We start from the raw sequence: 16432 nt of genomic DNA, 5'->3' as shown, positions 1-16432 counted from the left end.
CACGGGCTCTAGGGCATTTGGCCTCCAGGAGTTGTGGCTCCCGGGCCCTAGAGCACAGGCTCAGTAGTTGTGGTCCACGGGCTTCCTTGCTGCGAGGCACGTGGGATCTTCCCGGGTCAGGGATCGAACCCATGTCACCTGAACCTGGCAGGTGGATTCTTCACCACTGAGCCACCAGGGAAAGCCCCTTCTTAACAGTTCTTATTTTCATTATTCTTCCATATCACGTGTGGGGTTGGGATGGCCTGGCCTCAGTTCTGACCTAAGGCAAGCCCACTTCTGGTTTATACGCTGAAACTGCACTCTTGTGGGTTTCCATTTTTTGTGATTTGACAGATCTTAACCCCTTCGGTGCCAGGGCTGATGATTTAGGATACATTTCTATGTGGTTTAAGTTTGGCCATCAGATTATAGGTTTCTCTGTGGTAGAGCTGACATCTAAAATCGGATTTTCCCATCCTTGACACTTGAAATGAGAAATAAAAATTATCTTTTCAGGTTTACATGCTAAGACACTTCCAGGAGAGTGGGCTGAAAAGAAAGTAAATGCTGTTTTGGGTGCCTGGTAATCTTTTAATTATGAAATAAGCCCTTTGATTTTAATCTTCCAAAATGTACAATACTGATCCAGGAAAACAGCCTTTTTAAAGTTCACATCCTGCTGACTTCTTCAGATGTAAAGCTTCCACCTCTACCTGGTATTTTGCAGACTGGAAGCAAAAATATCATTAATCTTGTCTCGGTTCCCCCACTGACTATAAAAGACTGTTCCGTTTGGAGTCAGCCCTGAGCCACAAAGGCAGGCAGGCAAAATGAATGCTTAGGTTTCCAGAGCCAGGACCGGAGCTGGAGGGTCACAGCCAGTTAGTTGACTGTGGCCTTAATTTAGGAGCAGGATGAGACACTTGGGCTTTCTTTCTTTCTTTTTTTAGTATTTGTTTTTATTTATTTATTTGGCATGCAGGCTCTTTGTTTCGGCATGAGGGATCTGGTTCCCTGACCAGGAATCAAACCAGGCCCCCTGCATTGGGAACTTGGAGTCTTAGCCGCTGGACCTCCAGGGAGGTCCCTTGGGCTTTCTTTAAATTATCTCTCTGTTGTCACAGCTTTCTGAGCTGTCCTTGCCTCCCTCACAAACGTGCGTACGCAGTAAGGCTTGGATACTGATAAACTTTGTTTCTGTTCTTTTGTGGCGTCTGAAGCAGCTTGTACAATGAAGACAGAAACCTGCTTCGAATTAGAGAGAAGGAAAGACGCAACCAGGAAGCTCACCAAGATAAAGAGGCATTTTCTGAGAAGATCCCCCTTTTTGGAGAGCCATACAAGGTATTTCTTGAATACGGGAAAGTCCCATTTATCAGTATGTTTGACTTTGCGTTGAAAGTGAGTCTGAACAAGGGTCGCAACTGTGGAAATAAGACAGTTATCCTAGAGATTGTTTTTGAAAACAAAATATAAAAGTTCTCAACCTCATTAATCAAAATGATCAAAGTTTGTGGTTTTCTTTTGTAATGTTCGTGTCCTGTATTTAGTAATATTTGTCCATGGCAGGCTTCTCAACAGGGGAATTGAGTTGAAGTTGCATGTTAAATTCTGTGTTACACATTATATTGAGATGTTTCTTTTCTAACGGCATTATGTAACGTGGTTTACTAAATGGTGATTTCCCTTCTTGCTTTGTCCCTTAGTATCTAACTCTGCTGTCTTCTCTTTTTTCAGACAGAGAAAGGTGATGAGCTATCCAGTCGGATACAGAACATGCTGGGAAACTATGAAGAGATGAAGGAGTTCCTCAGTAGCAAGTCCCACCCCCAGCGCTTGGATGCTTCCGAAAATAGGCTGGGGAAGCCGAGATACCCTTTATTTCCTGAGAAGGGGAGCAGCATTCCACCCCACTCCTTGCACACCAGTGTCCACCACCAGCCCGTTAACACTCCTGCCTGTGGACCACTTCCTGCTGGTAACATCGGCCACCACCCAAAGATGGCGCAGCCAAGAATGGAACCAATGCCAAGTCTCCATGTCAAAAGCTACGGCCCACTGGACAGCCAGCACCTGACCCAGGAGCGCCTCGGTCAGGAGGGGTACGGCTCTAGTCATCACAAAAAGGGTGACCGCAGGGCTGAGGGAGACCACTGTGCCCTGACGACAGACTCCGCTCCGGAGAGGGAACTTTCGCCTCTCTTCTCTTTGCCTTCCCCGGTGCCCCCTTTGTCTCCTGTACATTCCAACCAGCAGACTGCTCCCAGGACGCAGGGAAGCGGCAAAGTTCCCAGCAGTAGCAGTAAAGGCTACTGCCTGGCCAAGTCTCCCAAGGACCTCGCGGTAAAGGTGCATGATAAGGAGACCCCTCAGGATGGCACAGTGGCAGTGGCCAGCCTCGGGGCAGCCCCTCAGCCACCTTCTCAGACTTTCCCCCCGCCCTCCCTCCCCTCAAAAAGCCTTGCAATGCAGCAAAAGCCCACGGCTTATGTCCGGCCCATGGACGGTCAAGACCAGGCTCCTAGCGAGTCTCCTGAACTGAAACCTCTGCCGGAGGAGTACCGGCAGCAGACCTTTGAGAAATCAGACTTAAAAGTGCCTGCCAAAGCCAAGCTCACAAAGCTGAAAATGCCTTCTCAGTCAGTCGAGGTGAGTGGAAGTTCATATCTGGGGCGATTCCTGCGGGAAGGAAGATCTGAGGGGTAGTGTTCTGGAGATTTCAGGGCAGGGGTGTCTGTGGCCTTTGTAGAGGGAGATTCTTTCCTGGCTTTAGGATCTTGTTGCATACAGGAAACTCAGGTCCGAGGTGGATTACTGATGACAGATATTGAAATGTGATTTGTGGGAGGTTTTGAAAAATCTTTTTATTGAGCCATGATTTACATACAGTAAAATGTAGAGCTGGTTAGAGGACAGTTACTCTGTTTTGAAAAATGTGTACACCTGATAAATGTATATACCTATACAACCCGGAACCCAGTCAAGGCAGAGAACAGTTCTATCATGAAAGTTTCAGAAAGGTTTTGAGCTGTCTTGGGTATTTTTGACTTTGTGGGGCAGGGGCATTGACTTCATTAAAGACAATATAAAGAAAACAATTGTTTTGGTTGATACATGCTCTGCCCCAGTTAGTTCTTCCTCAGATCCAAACCATAAAAACAAGAGGTCAAAATGTTGAAGGCAATGTATTAATTTTTAAAGATTTGTTCCCTGTAAATTGTAAGAAACTTTGAAACTAAATTTCTGTTTTATTTTATTTACCACCTACAAAAGAAGAGTGGGGGTGTGGTGACATCTCATTTGAGAGTGAGTCACAAATATAATACAGAATGTTATTCAACGATGGCTTTTTGACGAAACCAAAACACTCAATCTTTTTCAATAAAGAAAAAATTCATTTTCTGCTCTTTTGACAAACAGCAGTGTGGTGCTTGAATGAGGAGAATCAGGGCACCCGTCCTAGCACTGCAGTTCTAAATTAGCAGCAGTTATTCAAGTTCACATTCATAGGGCAAAGTGAAATGTTTGAAGTGAGTTTATTTTAGCACTTATCTGTTAAGGTAAAGCCTGTGGTTCAGTTGCATGTATAGACATTCTAATTTGCAAACCCATTGCTCAAAGACTTGTGTGTGCACCCAGATACCAGTGTTGGAAGGTTTAAAAAAAAAAAAGACTCCAGGATCCTCAGCTGGAAAGATAACCCTTATCTTGAAGGAAGAAAATCTGTTTCTTTGGGACTTCAGCTTTTAGTTTAGAAGAGGTTAGGATTCTGGCCATAGTTAACTCTTGAGCTGGAGTGTCTCTGGATATCTTCGAAATGTGACTGGTTTGCGGGCTGAAGTAAAATTAGAAATGGCTGGGGGCCGGGGAGGTGGTCGGAGAGGATGGTAGAAACGACCAAGATGGCAGAACTTTCCCTTTAACCCTGTAAGTTATACACATTCACTGCTGTGAGGCATTTATTGAACATTTTGTGCTGGGATGAGCGGTGGGGAAGGGCAGAGAATGAAGGTGGAGAAGAATAGAGGTCCTTCCTCCTGTGGTCAGTCATGTCTGACTTATGGTGATCCTGTGGACTGTGGCCCACCAAGCTCTTCTGTCCATGGGATTATCTAGGCAAGAATACTGGAGTGAGTTACCATTTCCTCCTCTAGGGGATCTTCCCGACCCAGGGTTTGAACCCATGTCTCCTGCATCTCCGCCATTGCAGGCGGATCCTTAACCACTGGGCCACTGGGGAAACCCCTATGATCAGTCAGCCCTCCTTATAATTCAGAAAGAATGTATTGGAATTTTCTTTGCTTTATTTATCAAATAAGGTCTGTTATATTTTCCTAGTTTTTTAAAAAAGGTAAGTGGACAATTTGACTTTTTTTTTTCCTTCCAAAAGAAAACTAAGCAACTAAATTTGCTTTAAAACAATTTTAAGGCAAATTAGCAAATATTTGCATTGTCTACCAAATGCCCAATCATATGGGTAAGCCCAGGGTGGGTCCCTGCCCCAGAGAGAAGGCAGGCTAGTGTGAAGGTCGGCCTGAACACATGACAACAGTTCAAAAACTGTCTGCTACTAGGTGCATAGAGGGAGTCGTGAGCCCACGTAAATTCAGCCAACAGGTTTTCCTGTAGACTTTTTAGGTGAGAGGATGGCAGATAACATTTTGTGTTATTGGTTTTAAAAAAAAAAAGATAAGGCCAGTTGAGATGTCTCCAGGGTCTTAAAACTCCTTGGACTTAATACATATTTCAAACATAGGACCGCATTAGGTGGCCCTTGCGTATTTTCTTTTTAACTTGTTTTTAATTGGGTCATGGCTTTACAGGGTTGTATTGGTTTCTGCCTTAAAACAACACGAATCAGCCGTAAGTGTACATATTCTTGCATATTTTCTGAGTGGACGTTTTTGGACTGAACGAAATCCTCCATAGATTTGGTGATAAGAGAATGGGATTTTCTTTTTTTTTTTTTTTTTTTTAATCTGCTATCAGCAAATGAGCAGAGGTGAACATTTGGTCTTCAGCCTCTGTTTGTAGTCAGCCTTCATTTTAACGTGGTAGCTCCGTCCGGCCTCTGAGCAGGGCTGTCAGGCCAGTGGCTGCTGTGATGCCCACTGTCTTGGAGCCCTTGGGCTGCGTGGGTGGCATAGGAGGATGGGGCTGAGGCTCGGGCAGATGGAGGGCTCTGGGCAAAGAACTTGTAATGAAGGGGAGTCAGTCTGGGGAGCAGGAATGCTGGTGCTCTCTGGCTAGAGTTTAGATTTGTTTTTAGCTCTTTTAAGTAAGATCTTGCATTTCACAGACTTACCATTTATTTTCAGTTCGTAGACCCAATAAGATGACAATACTTTATGGTTTTTAAGACATATAGATTGGATTTAAAAATCTCAAATTTTAGTATTCTGGTGAATCAAAGAAAAGCATAGAGGGTGGGGGGGACAGGAAAGAAAAGCAGGGAGCTAGCCCCAGAGCAGGTAAACTCTGACTGTAGAACAAGAAAATAAGCAACCTCTTGGGCTGTTTGTGGCCGTGTTGCAGAAGCGCAGAGAATACCAGGGCGGAAGGGGAAGTTGGCTGTTGATAGAGCTACGGGAAGGGACATGGGCATGGCTAAGTGGTTTTCCTTTATTTGCTGAATTTGTCCTAAGGCAGGTTGGAGGAGGTTTCCTTTCCTGGCTTTCTGAGTGTGAGGGTTTTGTGGTTTGTTTCTTTGTTCCCCCTTCCTTACTGCTTCCATCAAACCGTGTTGTTAAAAACGGACCTAAATGGGAAAGTCATCTCGTCTGCCTGGAGTCCTTAATTCTCAAACCACGTGCATATGTATGAGTTCCTTACTAATGTCTGTCCTTCCATTTCATGGGAAACACTGAGTTTGTATAGTTTAGTTGGTTCTCCTAGAAGATAGTATTCCTTCTGGGATGAGTCATGCTCACTGTTAAAACTTAGTCTCTCCTAAAATCCTACAGGGAAAAAAGTTACCACTGGGTCAACATTTGGACTAAACAGAGGCCAGAACACACAGTCTGTGCTGGGTTTTTCTCTGCGATGTTGGCTTTAGTCTTATGTCAACTGGAAGATGTATAGCGGCTTGAAATGACCCATCTGAGGGTACAGCCAGAACTCTGCCGTCTCGTGTGGATGCCTTCCAGCTGTAGAGTTGCCACATCAGAGATGGAGCTGCCCAGATGGAAGGCTGAGATTCCTTTCTAGTGCTTTTCTACCTGAAGGGAACAAATGAGAGGGAGAGGAAAACCAAGGCATCTCTGAGTGAGTGTTCCTAAGCGTGGACCTTGGGCTGGAGGAGCTGTGCTTAGAGGCAGGACTGATGAAACACATTTTACTGAAAGGGAGAATTAGAGTAAGCGGAGGTAGGCATGTTAAATTGTATACTGGATTCAGAATATTAGAATCTCATATATATTAAAAAACCTACAGCCCTTTCATTTTGCAAATAAAGCATAGAAGGGTGAAGGCACTTAATTTTGCTACAGTTTAGTTAGTAGCAGAGCAGTTTAGCTAGTAGAACTAACTACTCAGTTCTAACTAAACTCTCAGTTCTACCATCTTTCTACTTCTGCTTTTTAAATCTGCATGGAGCAAAGTAAGGAAATCAGATAAGATATCTCTCATTCTTTCCGACTCTTTTACACCCGATGAACTATAGCCCACCAGGCTCCTCTGTCCATGGGATTCTCCAGGCAAGAATACTGGAATGGGTTGCCATTTCCTTCTCCAGGGGATCTTCCCTGCCCAGAGATGGAACCCAGGTCTCCCACATTGCAGGCAGATTCTTTACCATCTGAGCCACCAAGGAAGCCCCAAGTCAGAATGAGAAGTAAATCAGAAAGAGAAAAGCAAATACCGTGTATTAATGCATATATATGGAATCTAGAAAAACAGTACAGATGAACCTGTTTGCAGGGCAGGAATAGATGTGCAGACAGGGAGAATGGATGTGTGAGGGGAAGGAGGGTGGGGTGAACTGGGAGGTTAAGACTGATGCATATTCACACCACCCCGTGAAAAATAGCGAGTGGGAAGCAGTTGCATAGCACTGGGAGCTTAGCTTCGCGCTCTGTGGTGGCCTACATGGGTGGGAAGGGGTGGGAGGGAAGGTCAAGAGGGAGTGGAGACATATATATAGCTGATTCACTTAATAGTATAGCAGAAATGAACACAGCATTGTAAAGCAATTCTACTCCCTCAAAAAAAAATATTCTTGGAGACCACTGGAGGGTCTTGAGCAGGAGAATGATATATCTGCTTTCTTTATTTTTGAAAAGGATCACTTTGGCTTCTGGGTGGAGAATGGCTTGGAGGGACAAAGGTGACCGAAGTAGGGAGGCCAGACTGTGGGGCTAGGAGATGCCGATGGCTTGGAGTTAGGATAACGGTAGTGGATGTGGTGAGAAGCAGACAGATTCCAGATATATTGGGCAGGGCTTTGTGATTGAATGGAGATGTGAGTGGGCTTGAGGTGTGAGTGAAAGTGAGACATCAAGGAAGGATCTATTTTTGGAGGGGTGGATGGGGGCAATAATGCCTTGCAACAAAATGGGATCTTAGTTCCCCGACCAGGAATTGAACCTTTGTCCCTTGCATTGAGAGCTTGGAGTCTCAACCACTGAATCACCAGGGAAGTCCTGAGGAAGTTGCTATTAGAAAGGTTTGGGTGGTGAGACGATAACTGCTCCAGAGATGGAGTTGACCTGGGCCGAACAGGTTTGGAGGGAAAACCAGGAGCTCTGGGTAGATCGTACATTATGTTTGAGATACCGTTTAGTATCTAGGTAGACAGAACACGTTGACCATGGTCAGTAGTAGACCAGCCCAGAGAAAACATTAAGACTGGGTGTTTGTGGTGGGGTAAGAATCACAGGATTGGAAATAAATGAAATGGATCCAGCATTCAATAAGCACATGGCACAGGTCAGTCAAATGGGAAAAATAGGAAAAGGGATGACGAACCACTCCAAGAAGTCCAGAAAGGCAGCATCTTAGAATGAGCAGTGGCCTCTGGTTCAGCCATGGGTCTTGGGACAAGCACGAGCAGAATTTGCCCTCTGCTGGGACAGAACCTCCAGCAGCCATGGACCGGCTCTCAGGAGGGGAGTCGGGTCCTCCCGGGGAGAGCCTTCAGTTGCTTGGCTCCGTGGGCTCATTTTAAGGAGTTATCTGTGGGTGTCATGGTCTTGCTCTTAAGACATTCATGATTCTATGGTAGACTTTTCAAAACAACTAATACAGACGTTCACACTGGTCACTGGGACTCCATTTTGAACCACTTTACATAGCTTAAATCCTGGAAGTTTCACACAAGATGAATGGAAATCATAACACACAAGAAATCTCATCTTAGCACTGGAAATAAATTAGGGCTGTGTTTGCATGTAGTGAGGGTTTGAAGTTTGGGGACCAGGCAGGTGCAGCTGAAGAGGCCCTCAACCAGGCTCTCCCTGGCTCAGTTCTACAACCTGTGGCGAGCTCAGGGGTGGGAAGAAATGGGGTCCTACTGGGTCTTTGGCAACAAAAAAATCAAAGATCATCTTGGAAATGTGAGAATCTGCTTATAGATGAAGGGAAATGATAGGTTTCTATTTTTTCCACTCAAGGTTTGAAGTGTATGTGTAAATATCTCAAGTATCTTAACTTAACGAAAATAAGTCCCTGGAACCCAGCAAAGTTTACTGTCAGTTTAAATTTGCTTCTGCTGCTACATGCTCATATGGTCCTACGTCATTCCCCTCCAGAGAAATCTGGCTTTGAGATCTGATGGTTTCTCATTTCTGCAAAGCAATTGCTCTTCGCTGTGGCCTCTCATGACATCATTTGGGAACATTTTCTGATACCAAATCCTTCAACCTCCTTTCAAGACTCAGGTGTCACCTGCAGCTGTGAATTCATTGTTGGACTACCTTAACGCATGGCAACTCTTAAATTACACCTTCCATTTTAAGTAAACCGCCGGCCTCGTAGCGTGGAGTAATCCACAGTGGAAAACTGTGATAAATGATTCCCTTTGTGTTCGTGCATAGTCTTCCCTACTTTTTTGTTTAGCTCTCTTACTATCTTATATTCTGAAAAGAGGAACTTCCCCGTTATGAAATGATCTATCCCCTTAAGAGGTTCACTTCTGCTCTGTCGATGGTGTATATCCTGCTGATGCATCACTCAGAGTATTGTTAAGTTCCCCCCTTCCATGTCCCGTCATTAGTTCCGTACTTTAATATATCTTCAGCACCTGGAGTATGGCAAGCCTGGTGCTGAGGATGGGGTTACAGTGGTGGGCAAATCCCAGGTGATTTCTGTCCTCTTGGACCTTAACTATCTAGTTAGACACTGACACTGTTCAAATAACCACTCAGATCAATGTGTGAGAACTCTGGCAGGTTCTATTAGCCCTATAATGTAAGTGGATCTAATCTAATTCTATCATATGAGGGAATTTGCAAACTGTTATTATTGGGACTCCCCTGTGGCGTTGGTGGTCAAGAACCCACCTGCCAATGCAGGAGATATAAGAGATGCAGGTTTGATCCCTGATTTGGGAGGATCCCTTGGAGAAAGAAATGGCAACCCCCTCCAGTATTCTTGCCTGGAGAATCCCATGGATAGCGGGAGCCTGGAGGGCTACAGTCCATGGTGTTGCAAAGAGTGGGACACGACTGAAGTGACTTAACACAACACAAAAACTATTATAAGATCCAAAAGGGGGGATTGTGGCTTAGAATGTGGGTGCTTAGGGAAGACTCCTCAGGGGAAGTATTGAGTGAGATCTGAATGGTGAGTGGAACTGAAGAAAAGGAGAAGTTACCTTAGACCATGCTACCTGCTATAACAAAATGCCGCAGATTGAATGGCTTGTAAACTGTAGAAATTCATTTCTCACAGTTCTGGAGGCTGAAAGTCCAAGATCAGGCCATCAGCATGGTCACGTTCTCATGAGGGCTCTCTTGTGGGTTCCCAGCCGATGCCCTCTTGGTGCGTCCTTACATGGTGGGAGGGGCTAGGACTTTCTCTGAAACTTTTCTTTTCTTTTTTTTGGCTATTCAAAATTATTTAATTACAAGGCTGGATAATTAGAAAAGAATTTTCCTTTCAAAATACTCTGTGAAACTTTTCAAAGGCATCAGTTCCATTTCTGAGGACTCTACCCTCACAACTTAAGCATCTGCCTGAGGCCCCCACCCCTTACTGTCATCACCTTTGGGAGACAGGATCTCAGCCTGCCTCCTGGGGGCACAGCAGCATCCAGGCTCTACAGTAGGTGCGTTAGGAGTTAAACCATATCAGTATTCCAAGCAGAGGGCAAGTATGCCAGTGGTTTATGCTGCATGATGTACAGAGACCGTTGGAAGTTTTCTTGGGTTATAAACCCTGGACTGTAGATCAAAGGGAATTTGTGCATTCATTTTATGCATTCATTCTGAAACTCAGTGGCAGGTTTGAATCACCTGGGGGAAGCTGGTTAAAAATACAAATGTCTAAAAATAAAAATTCCTGGGCCCCATCATAGAAAATTCAGCAAGTGTACAGGTGGACTCAAGTGTTTGTAGCTGATTCTCACGAGGTTTCTCCTAGAGCCTGGAAATTGTTTCAGAAGGACTGATAACAAGCCGCAAGAAGTTCAAGAAGAGCCCCCTTCCTGGGGGTTCTGGGGTCTCCCATGTGGACCCTGAGACCAAAAGATCTGCTGAATTGGTGAGTCTGCTTGTGCTGAGCAGAACATGAGAGGAACCACAGGGAAGAAATAAGGGGCTAGCACCCGCAAGCCTACATTCACACTTTCTCTACAGCTCATGTATTATTTTTTTCTTTTTTTCCTTGCGTGCTAAGTTACTTCAATCGTGTCCAACTCTTTGTGACCCTGTGGACTGTAAGCCCATCAGGCTCCTCTTTCCATGGGGATTCTCCTGTCAAGAAATGCTAGAGTGGTTTGCCATGCCATCTTCCAGGGGATCTTCCCTGCCCAGGGATCAAACCCGTGTCTCTTCTGTCTCCAGTTTCTTTTGGCAGGTAGCCCCACCTGGGAAGCCCTTTTTTCCTTGAGTCTCCAACATTTTCAAGCTCATGGGGGAAAGTTAAGATTCTGATACAAACTTATTTAGCCTCACTCAGTTTCCTAATAATATTTGTATTACAGTAGCTCTTTTATTGCAAATTTAGATTAGATTCCATGAGCTAGAGCTCAGTTAACTTGGGCAGACCTATGTGACTTACATGTTTGTGAGGAAGACGATGGCAGAGCGAAAAAGGTTGTCTGTGTGCACAGTTCTTCGAGGATGTTGAGAGTCTGAGGCAGAGTACTTTCTACTTATGAGAAATAATGAATAGTGACTAACCTGTATCTGCTTGGCTAAATTTTAGATCCCCAAATATCTAAATATAGAAGTTTAAAAATAGTGGCAAAAAAAAAAAAAATAGTGGCAAATGACTGACAAGTTTGAGTTGAAGCTGCAAACAGTCCAAGGGCCAGACTGGACCTGCAGACTGTTTTGTTTTGCCTATATAATGTGTTTCTTTCTTTTTTCCCTCCCCTTTGAGCCAGTATTTACAAAATGGAGAAATCTGGTGAAAAATCAGATTTTCTGTTTTGCCAGCTAGAACTGAGTAGATGTTGCCACCTTCAATTTCCTGATCCTGGCATTTTTTTTTTTTTTTTTTTCTCTTCAGTTTGAAGAAACTCTTTAAACTCTGAAGGAAACATTTTAAATAACAGAAGCAAAATATTTTTGAAAAAGGAGCTCTAAAATTGCTAGAAATGAGTTGGTGCAAAGAATAGAATTGCTTAAAGAGCAAGAAGACAGCCTACGATTGAACCTGGAACATCGTTTTGGGTGGTATTAACTGGAGTTGTTTTCTTCGTAGGTTTTACTTTCCTTCTCATGATGCCAGAAGTACATTTGGTACCAGGATAAGAAATTCCTGTTCCTCTTTGTTGTTTTCACACTTGAGATGTTTGCGGAGGGTTATTGGATCCCCCCTGGGTCCCTCACGCTGTGCCTCTGCCAAGGTGGAGACGTTCACTGCTTTAGAATCTTTCCAGGCCGTGTGCTCTCCCAGGCTCTCGCAGAGCCACCCGAGTCGTTGCAGCTCTTCTCTGGATTAATTGTGTTTTATTTTCAGCCAGCTGATAATCTTCAGGGACAGAAAACCAGATATTCCAAGGGGAGTCCTGTTGATGACCCAGTTAGTGGTCTTGACTGAGGCTCTGGAGGGAGTGGCTGATATGCATGAGATATTTAAGCAGCATGCCTTTAAAGAGAAGATCTTGCTTCATGTTATCATAACAAGTTTAGTTTTTGGCCTTGGATTTCTCCTCTCTAGTTGCCAAGATCTATTTGAAAATCATTTTCCAAGGTTAACTTTGCAGCACATTCACATTTTCCAAGAACTTTCTAAGCAGTTCTGCATGAATGTTGTTCCTTTTTAATTGTTGAAATCCCAAGGTCGACCGTTCTCCTCTCCTCCCTGCACACTCCCCACCCCACCCCCCTTCCCCACAGATGCTCAGGGTCCACACACATCATTAGATTTTTCTTGAACCTCATTTTATTCCCTGTTTAAGCTTGGCCTACTTTTTCTCTGCTTTTTTCCACCCCCCTAACCCTGTGGTAATTTGTCAAGCCCATTCTAATCTCCTTAATCCCTTCGGCTGAAAGCTTTTGAGGTTTAATGTTTTAATCTAGAGGTCTCAGTATTTAAGTAATTAGAGGTCCTACTTCTAGCTCTGTCCTTTAGATAAATCACCCTAGGGTTTGTGTCTTTTTTTTTTGTTCCAATTTATAAAAAAAAGAACTCTGAAAGTTCATATTGGGCGAGACTAAAGCTTTGAATTGCATGAATTAAGAAAGAAGGGCATTCTGTGCCTTTCAGAGTCCCTTCGGTGGATTCTCCTTTCCCTTACAGCTCAGTTTTTAAAACACTCCACCCCAAAGCAAATGTTTGCTATTGCATTTTAGAGAGAAAAAATTTAGTAGAATAATTAAAGTTTCTTATGTTACTTCCAACATTTTTTCCTTCACATGCCTGAGAACATGTTAACTTGTTAAAAAAAAATTATTTCTCCTATTGCCAAATAATCTGGACATTCTTGCAAAATGTTAAAAACCTTTTCTGTCAGGAACAATTTAGTCATAGAAGGATTCACTTCTTACATTCTAGGTTTCTGTCATTTTAGTCAGTCATGTTTGAACACCCTCTAGATACGAAGGGGAGCTGCTGAGAAAGACTTTTTAGTTGTTTTTATTTATAAAAAATAAATTAAAAAATAAAAAAAAAATAAAGACAGTCCATTGATTCATGCCATAAAACATATCAAGTATCACCAGTATGAAAAGAGAATATGGAATTACTAATTACCGTCACGTACTGTTCACTGTAGTCTTGGACACGTTATGACAGGAACTGCTCCAAACGCTTTCTATGTATCAACACTGTTACTCTCCCTTTTTACTGAGAGATTTACAGAGATGCGGAGAGATTCCTTTGTTCCACGTTCACCCGGGCTGTGAGTGCTGGATCTAGAATCCAGATCCTAGTAGGTTAGCTCGAGTTGACGCCCTTAACTGTGACACCTACGTTATACTGACTTTCAAAAGAGGAAGCTGCACATTTTTTTTTTTTTGAGTTGACTTCTGGAGCACTTCTGGGGCTTCCCTGGTAGCTCAGACGGTAAAGCGTCTGCCTACAATGAGGGAGACCCAGGTTTGATCTCTAGGTTGGGAAGATCCCCTGGAGAAGGAAATGGCAACCCACTCCAGTACTCTTGTCTGGAAAATCCCATGGATGGAGGAGCCTGGTGGGCTACAGTCCATGGGGTCACAAAGAATTGGACACAACTGAACCACTTCACTTTTACCTTCTGGAGCACTTTGGGTACTGGCGAAAGTATATTCCAGGCTCAATGATTAAGGAGAGAAAAGACATAAAGACAGGAAACGGTGTGAAATCTAATAGAAGTAGCTGTTCAAGGAGGTTGGGTGGAGGCAAAGGAGCTCGACCTTGCTGTGTTGTCCATTTATTCTTCTGTGCAGTGGGGCCAGTGGATGGAGGGCCGTCCTTATGAAGTGCTTAAGTCAGTACTAGGTACATAGTAAGAGCTCAGTAAGTGGTGGTAGGTGTGATTAGAGTTGAAATTTGAGCTGGACTTTGAGGAACAAGGTGAGAAGTTAGTGTTGAGGAGGCAGGAAGACTCAGAATATGTTCCTGGGTATTGGAGTGTAACTTGAGTGTGTAGGTGGGATCAGGTCAGAGGGACCAGGAGTGCCCAGGTACGGTGTTCCGAGATGAATAAAGCCCTAAACATTTGATGTTCAGGTGTTACGCAGATGAAGAGCCTGGGGAAAGAAAGCATTTGCCTGGGGGTTTTCGAGCTTTTCAAAGCCGGTTTGCCAAGGTGCGGGACCACCACCTGCCCCATCCCTGCCTGGTAGCTCCGTGGCATCCTGGTCACCCCTGAGCAGCCACCCTTCCCAGAGTTTGGCAACACCTGGTGTAAATATTTCACTTCACAAAGCTTGCGCGTGTGTGTGTAGTCACGTCAGTTGTGTCTGACTCTTTGTGACCCCATGGACTATATAGCCCACCAGGCTTCTCTGTCCGTGGGGATTCTCCAGGCAAGAATACTGGAGTGGGTTACCATGCCCTGCTCCAGGGGTTCTTCCCAACTCTGGAATCAAACCTCCGTCTCCTGTGTCAGCACGCAGATTCCTTACCGCTGAGCTACCAGGGAAGCCCTTACAAAGCTTATGCACTCGGAAATAACTCGACTGCCCCCCTCCCCCACCCTACCCCCCTTTTAATTCCCCAAGCCCTTGTTTATTTGCTTCCTATCGATTGTCACAGCAACCGTGTGAGCTGGGCAGGGCAGCTGGCACGAACCACCATCTAACATGCCATGGAGCTGAGTCTCTAAGAAGTTTTAATGATCTAAGCTCGAAAGTGTCAGAGCCGGGGGGCATGAAACCAGGACCCTTGCCCTCTGGTTCTCATACTCTTTCTGCCACACAACATGTCTTCTCTGGAGTCAGGACCCTTTGTGTAACACTTTTAACAATGCATTAGGAGCGTTCTGTTTTTCTGCCTGCCTTGCGTTCGTGTCAGCATCTGACAAATGCACGTGTTGGGTGGCACGGATGATTCAAACGACAAGGTGATTTCAGCTCACCCTTGGTGGCAGCCATGTGGCTTGCTCTGAGGCCTTTAAGTTTGCTTCTACTGTTTAGAGGAGGCAGTCACCAGGTATAAATCTCAATCCCTTCCACCTACGATGACTCAAAAAAAAAAATTCCACATCCACACCCACCAGTTCGCTCTTTCCTTTTGATCTCTGAGAAGGAGGTGTTCTTCCTCTTGCCCGGCCACCTGCACACCCTTTCTGGTTGCCTTACATCTTTCTCCCGTCACATGGCTCTTTCCTAACAATCTGTAGTTCCATCCAGACCTTTCTAGCTGAAAAGGCCAAACAAACCCTTCCTCACTGCGGTGTCTTGCTCCGACTGCTTCTTTCTTGTTCCCTTTGAAGCTCAAGCTCTGGAGACAGAAGTAGGTAAATACTCTGTGCTTGCTTGCTCTCCTCCCATCCACTTTCTGAACCCACTGCAGGCTGGTGTGCGCCTCCATGCTCGGGCCCCTGGTGATGGCCTCCTCCAGATGCCCAGGTCCAGGAGTGTGCTTGAGCGTAGCCTGCGTGACCTCTTTGTGACTTCTGACACTACTGGCCGCCATCCCCGCATACACTGTCCTTTGGTGTTGTCTCCTCTCTCTTCTACCTCTTCAGTTGTTGTTCAGTCGCTAAGTGGTGTCCGATTCTTTGCAGCCCCGTGGACTGCAGCACGTCAGGCTCCTCTGTCCTCCACTGTCTCTTGGAATTTGCTCAGATTCATGCCCGTTGAGTCGGTGATGCCATCTAACCATCCCATCCTCTGCTGCCCCTCTTCAGGCACGCTCCAATCTCCTCCAGAAGCTGCCTGTCCCACCCCTTCTTCAGGGTCTGCCCTCAACCATCTTTTCTCCTTCTTCAACCTTTCTCTGGTTAGTCTCATCTCCACTCAGGGCTTTAACTCTTGAACCACCGATGACCACCAGGTTGATTTTCCCAGCCTGAGATTCCCCAGAGTTTTCTGAGTTCTGCCTCCTTTCACGTCCACTGCTCACTAGGCAGTTCTTGTAAATGTTGCGGCAGCATCTGGCAGAGAACCTGAGCACGGCGGCCTTCACGTCTGCCTCCCCTGGGCCTCTTCACACACACACTCCGAGCTTTCTCCTCCTTCCTGGGTTGTCCGTCTCAGTTCCTTTCTGGTATCTTCTGCCTTATCCCCCTGGCAACCCAGTTGTATGGGGATTACTTTGTAAATGTCTGTGGAAAGACATGTAATGTACTTTGTAAATGTCTGTGAAAAGGCTTTTCCTTTTCAGCATTCCTCACCACCCCTTTATAGTTTAGCTTTTC

At 45.0% G+C, this 16432-nt stretch overlaps 1 protein-coding gene across 5 annotated transcripts in view; it reads left to right on the top strand.

Moving 5' to 3' along the window:
- The window catches only part of AFF1 (AF4/FMR2 family member 1), a 197521-nt gene that overhangs the window by 96809 nt on the left and 84280 nt on the right, over window positions 1-16432 (top strand). For 3 of the 5 annotated variants that reach the window (XM_043906243.1, XM_043906239.1, XM_043906241.1), the window contains 2 exons: window positions 1203-1326; window positions 1720-2631. In XM_043906243.1, the coding sequence (XP_043762178.1) occupies window positions 1203-1326; window positions 1720-2631 (1036 nt within the window). The remainder of the gene's footprint in view (window positions 1-1202; window positions 1327-1719; window positions 2632-16432) is intronic. The other 2 variants (XM_043906240.1, XM_043906242.1) reach the window with 1 other exon arrangement.

Source organism: Cervus elaphus, chromosome 6 (genome assembly GCF_910594005.1).
Source record: "Cervus elaphus chromosome 6, mCerEla1.1, whole genome shotgun sequence".
In the NCBI taxonomy this organism is placed as follows: Eukaryota; Metazoa; Chordata; class Mammalia; order Artiodactyla; family Cervidae; genus Cervus; species Cervus elaphus.
This window is presented reverse-complemented; position numbering and strand designations above follow the sequence as displayed.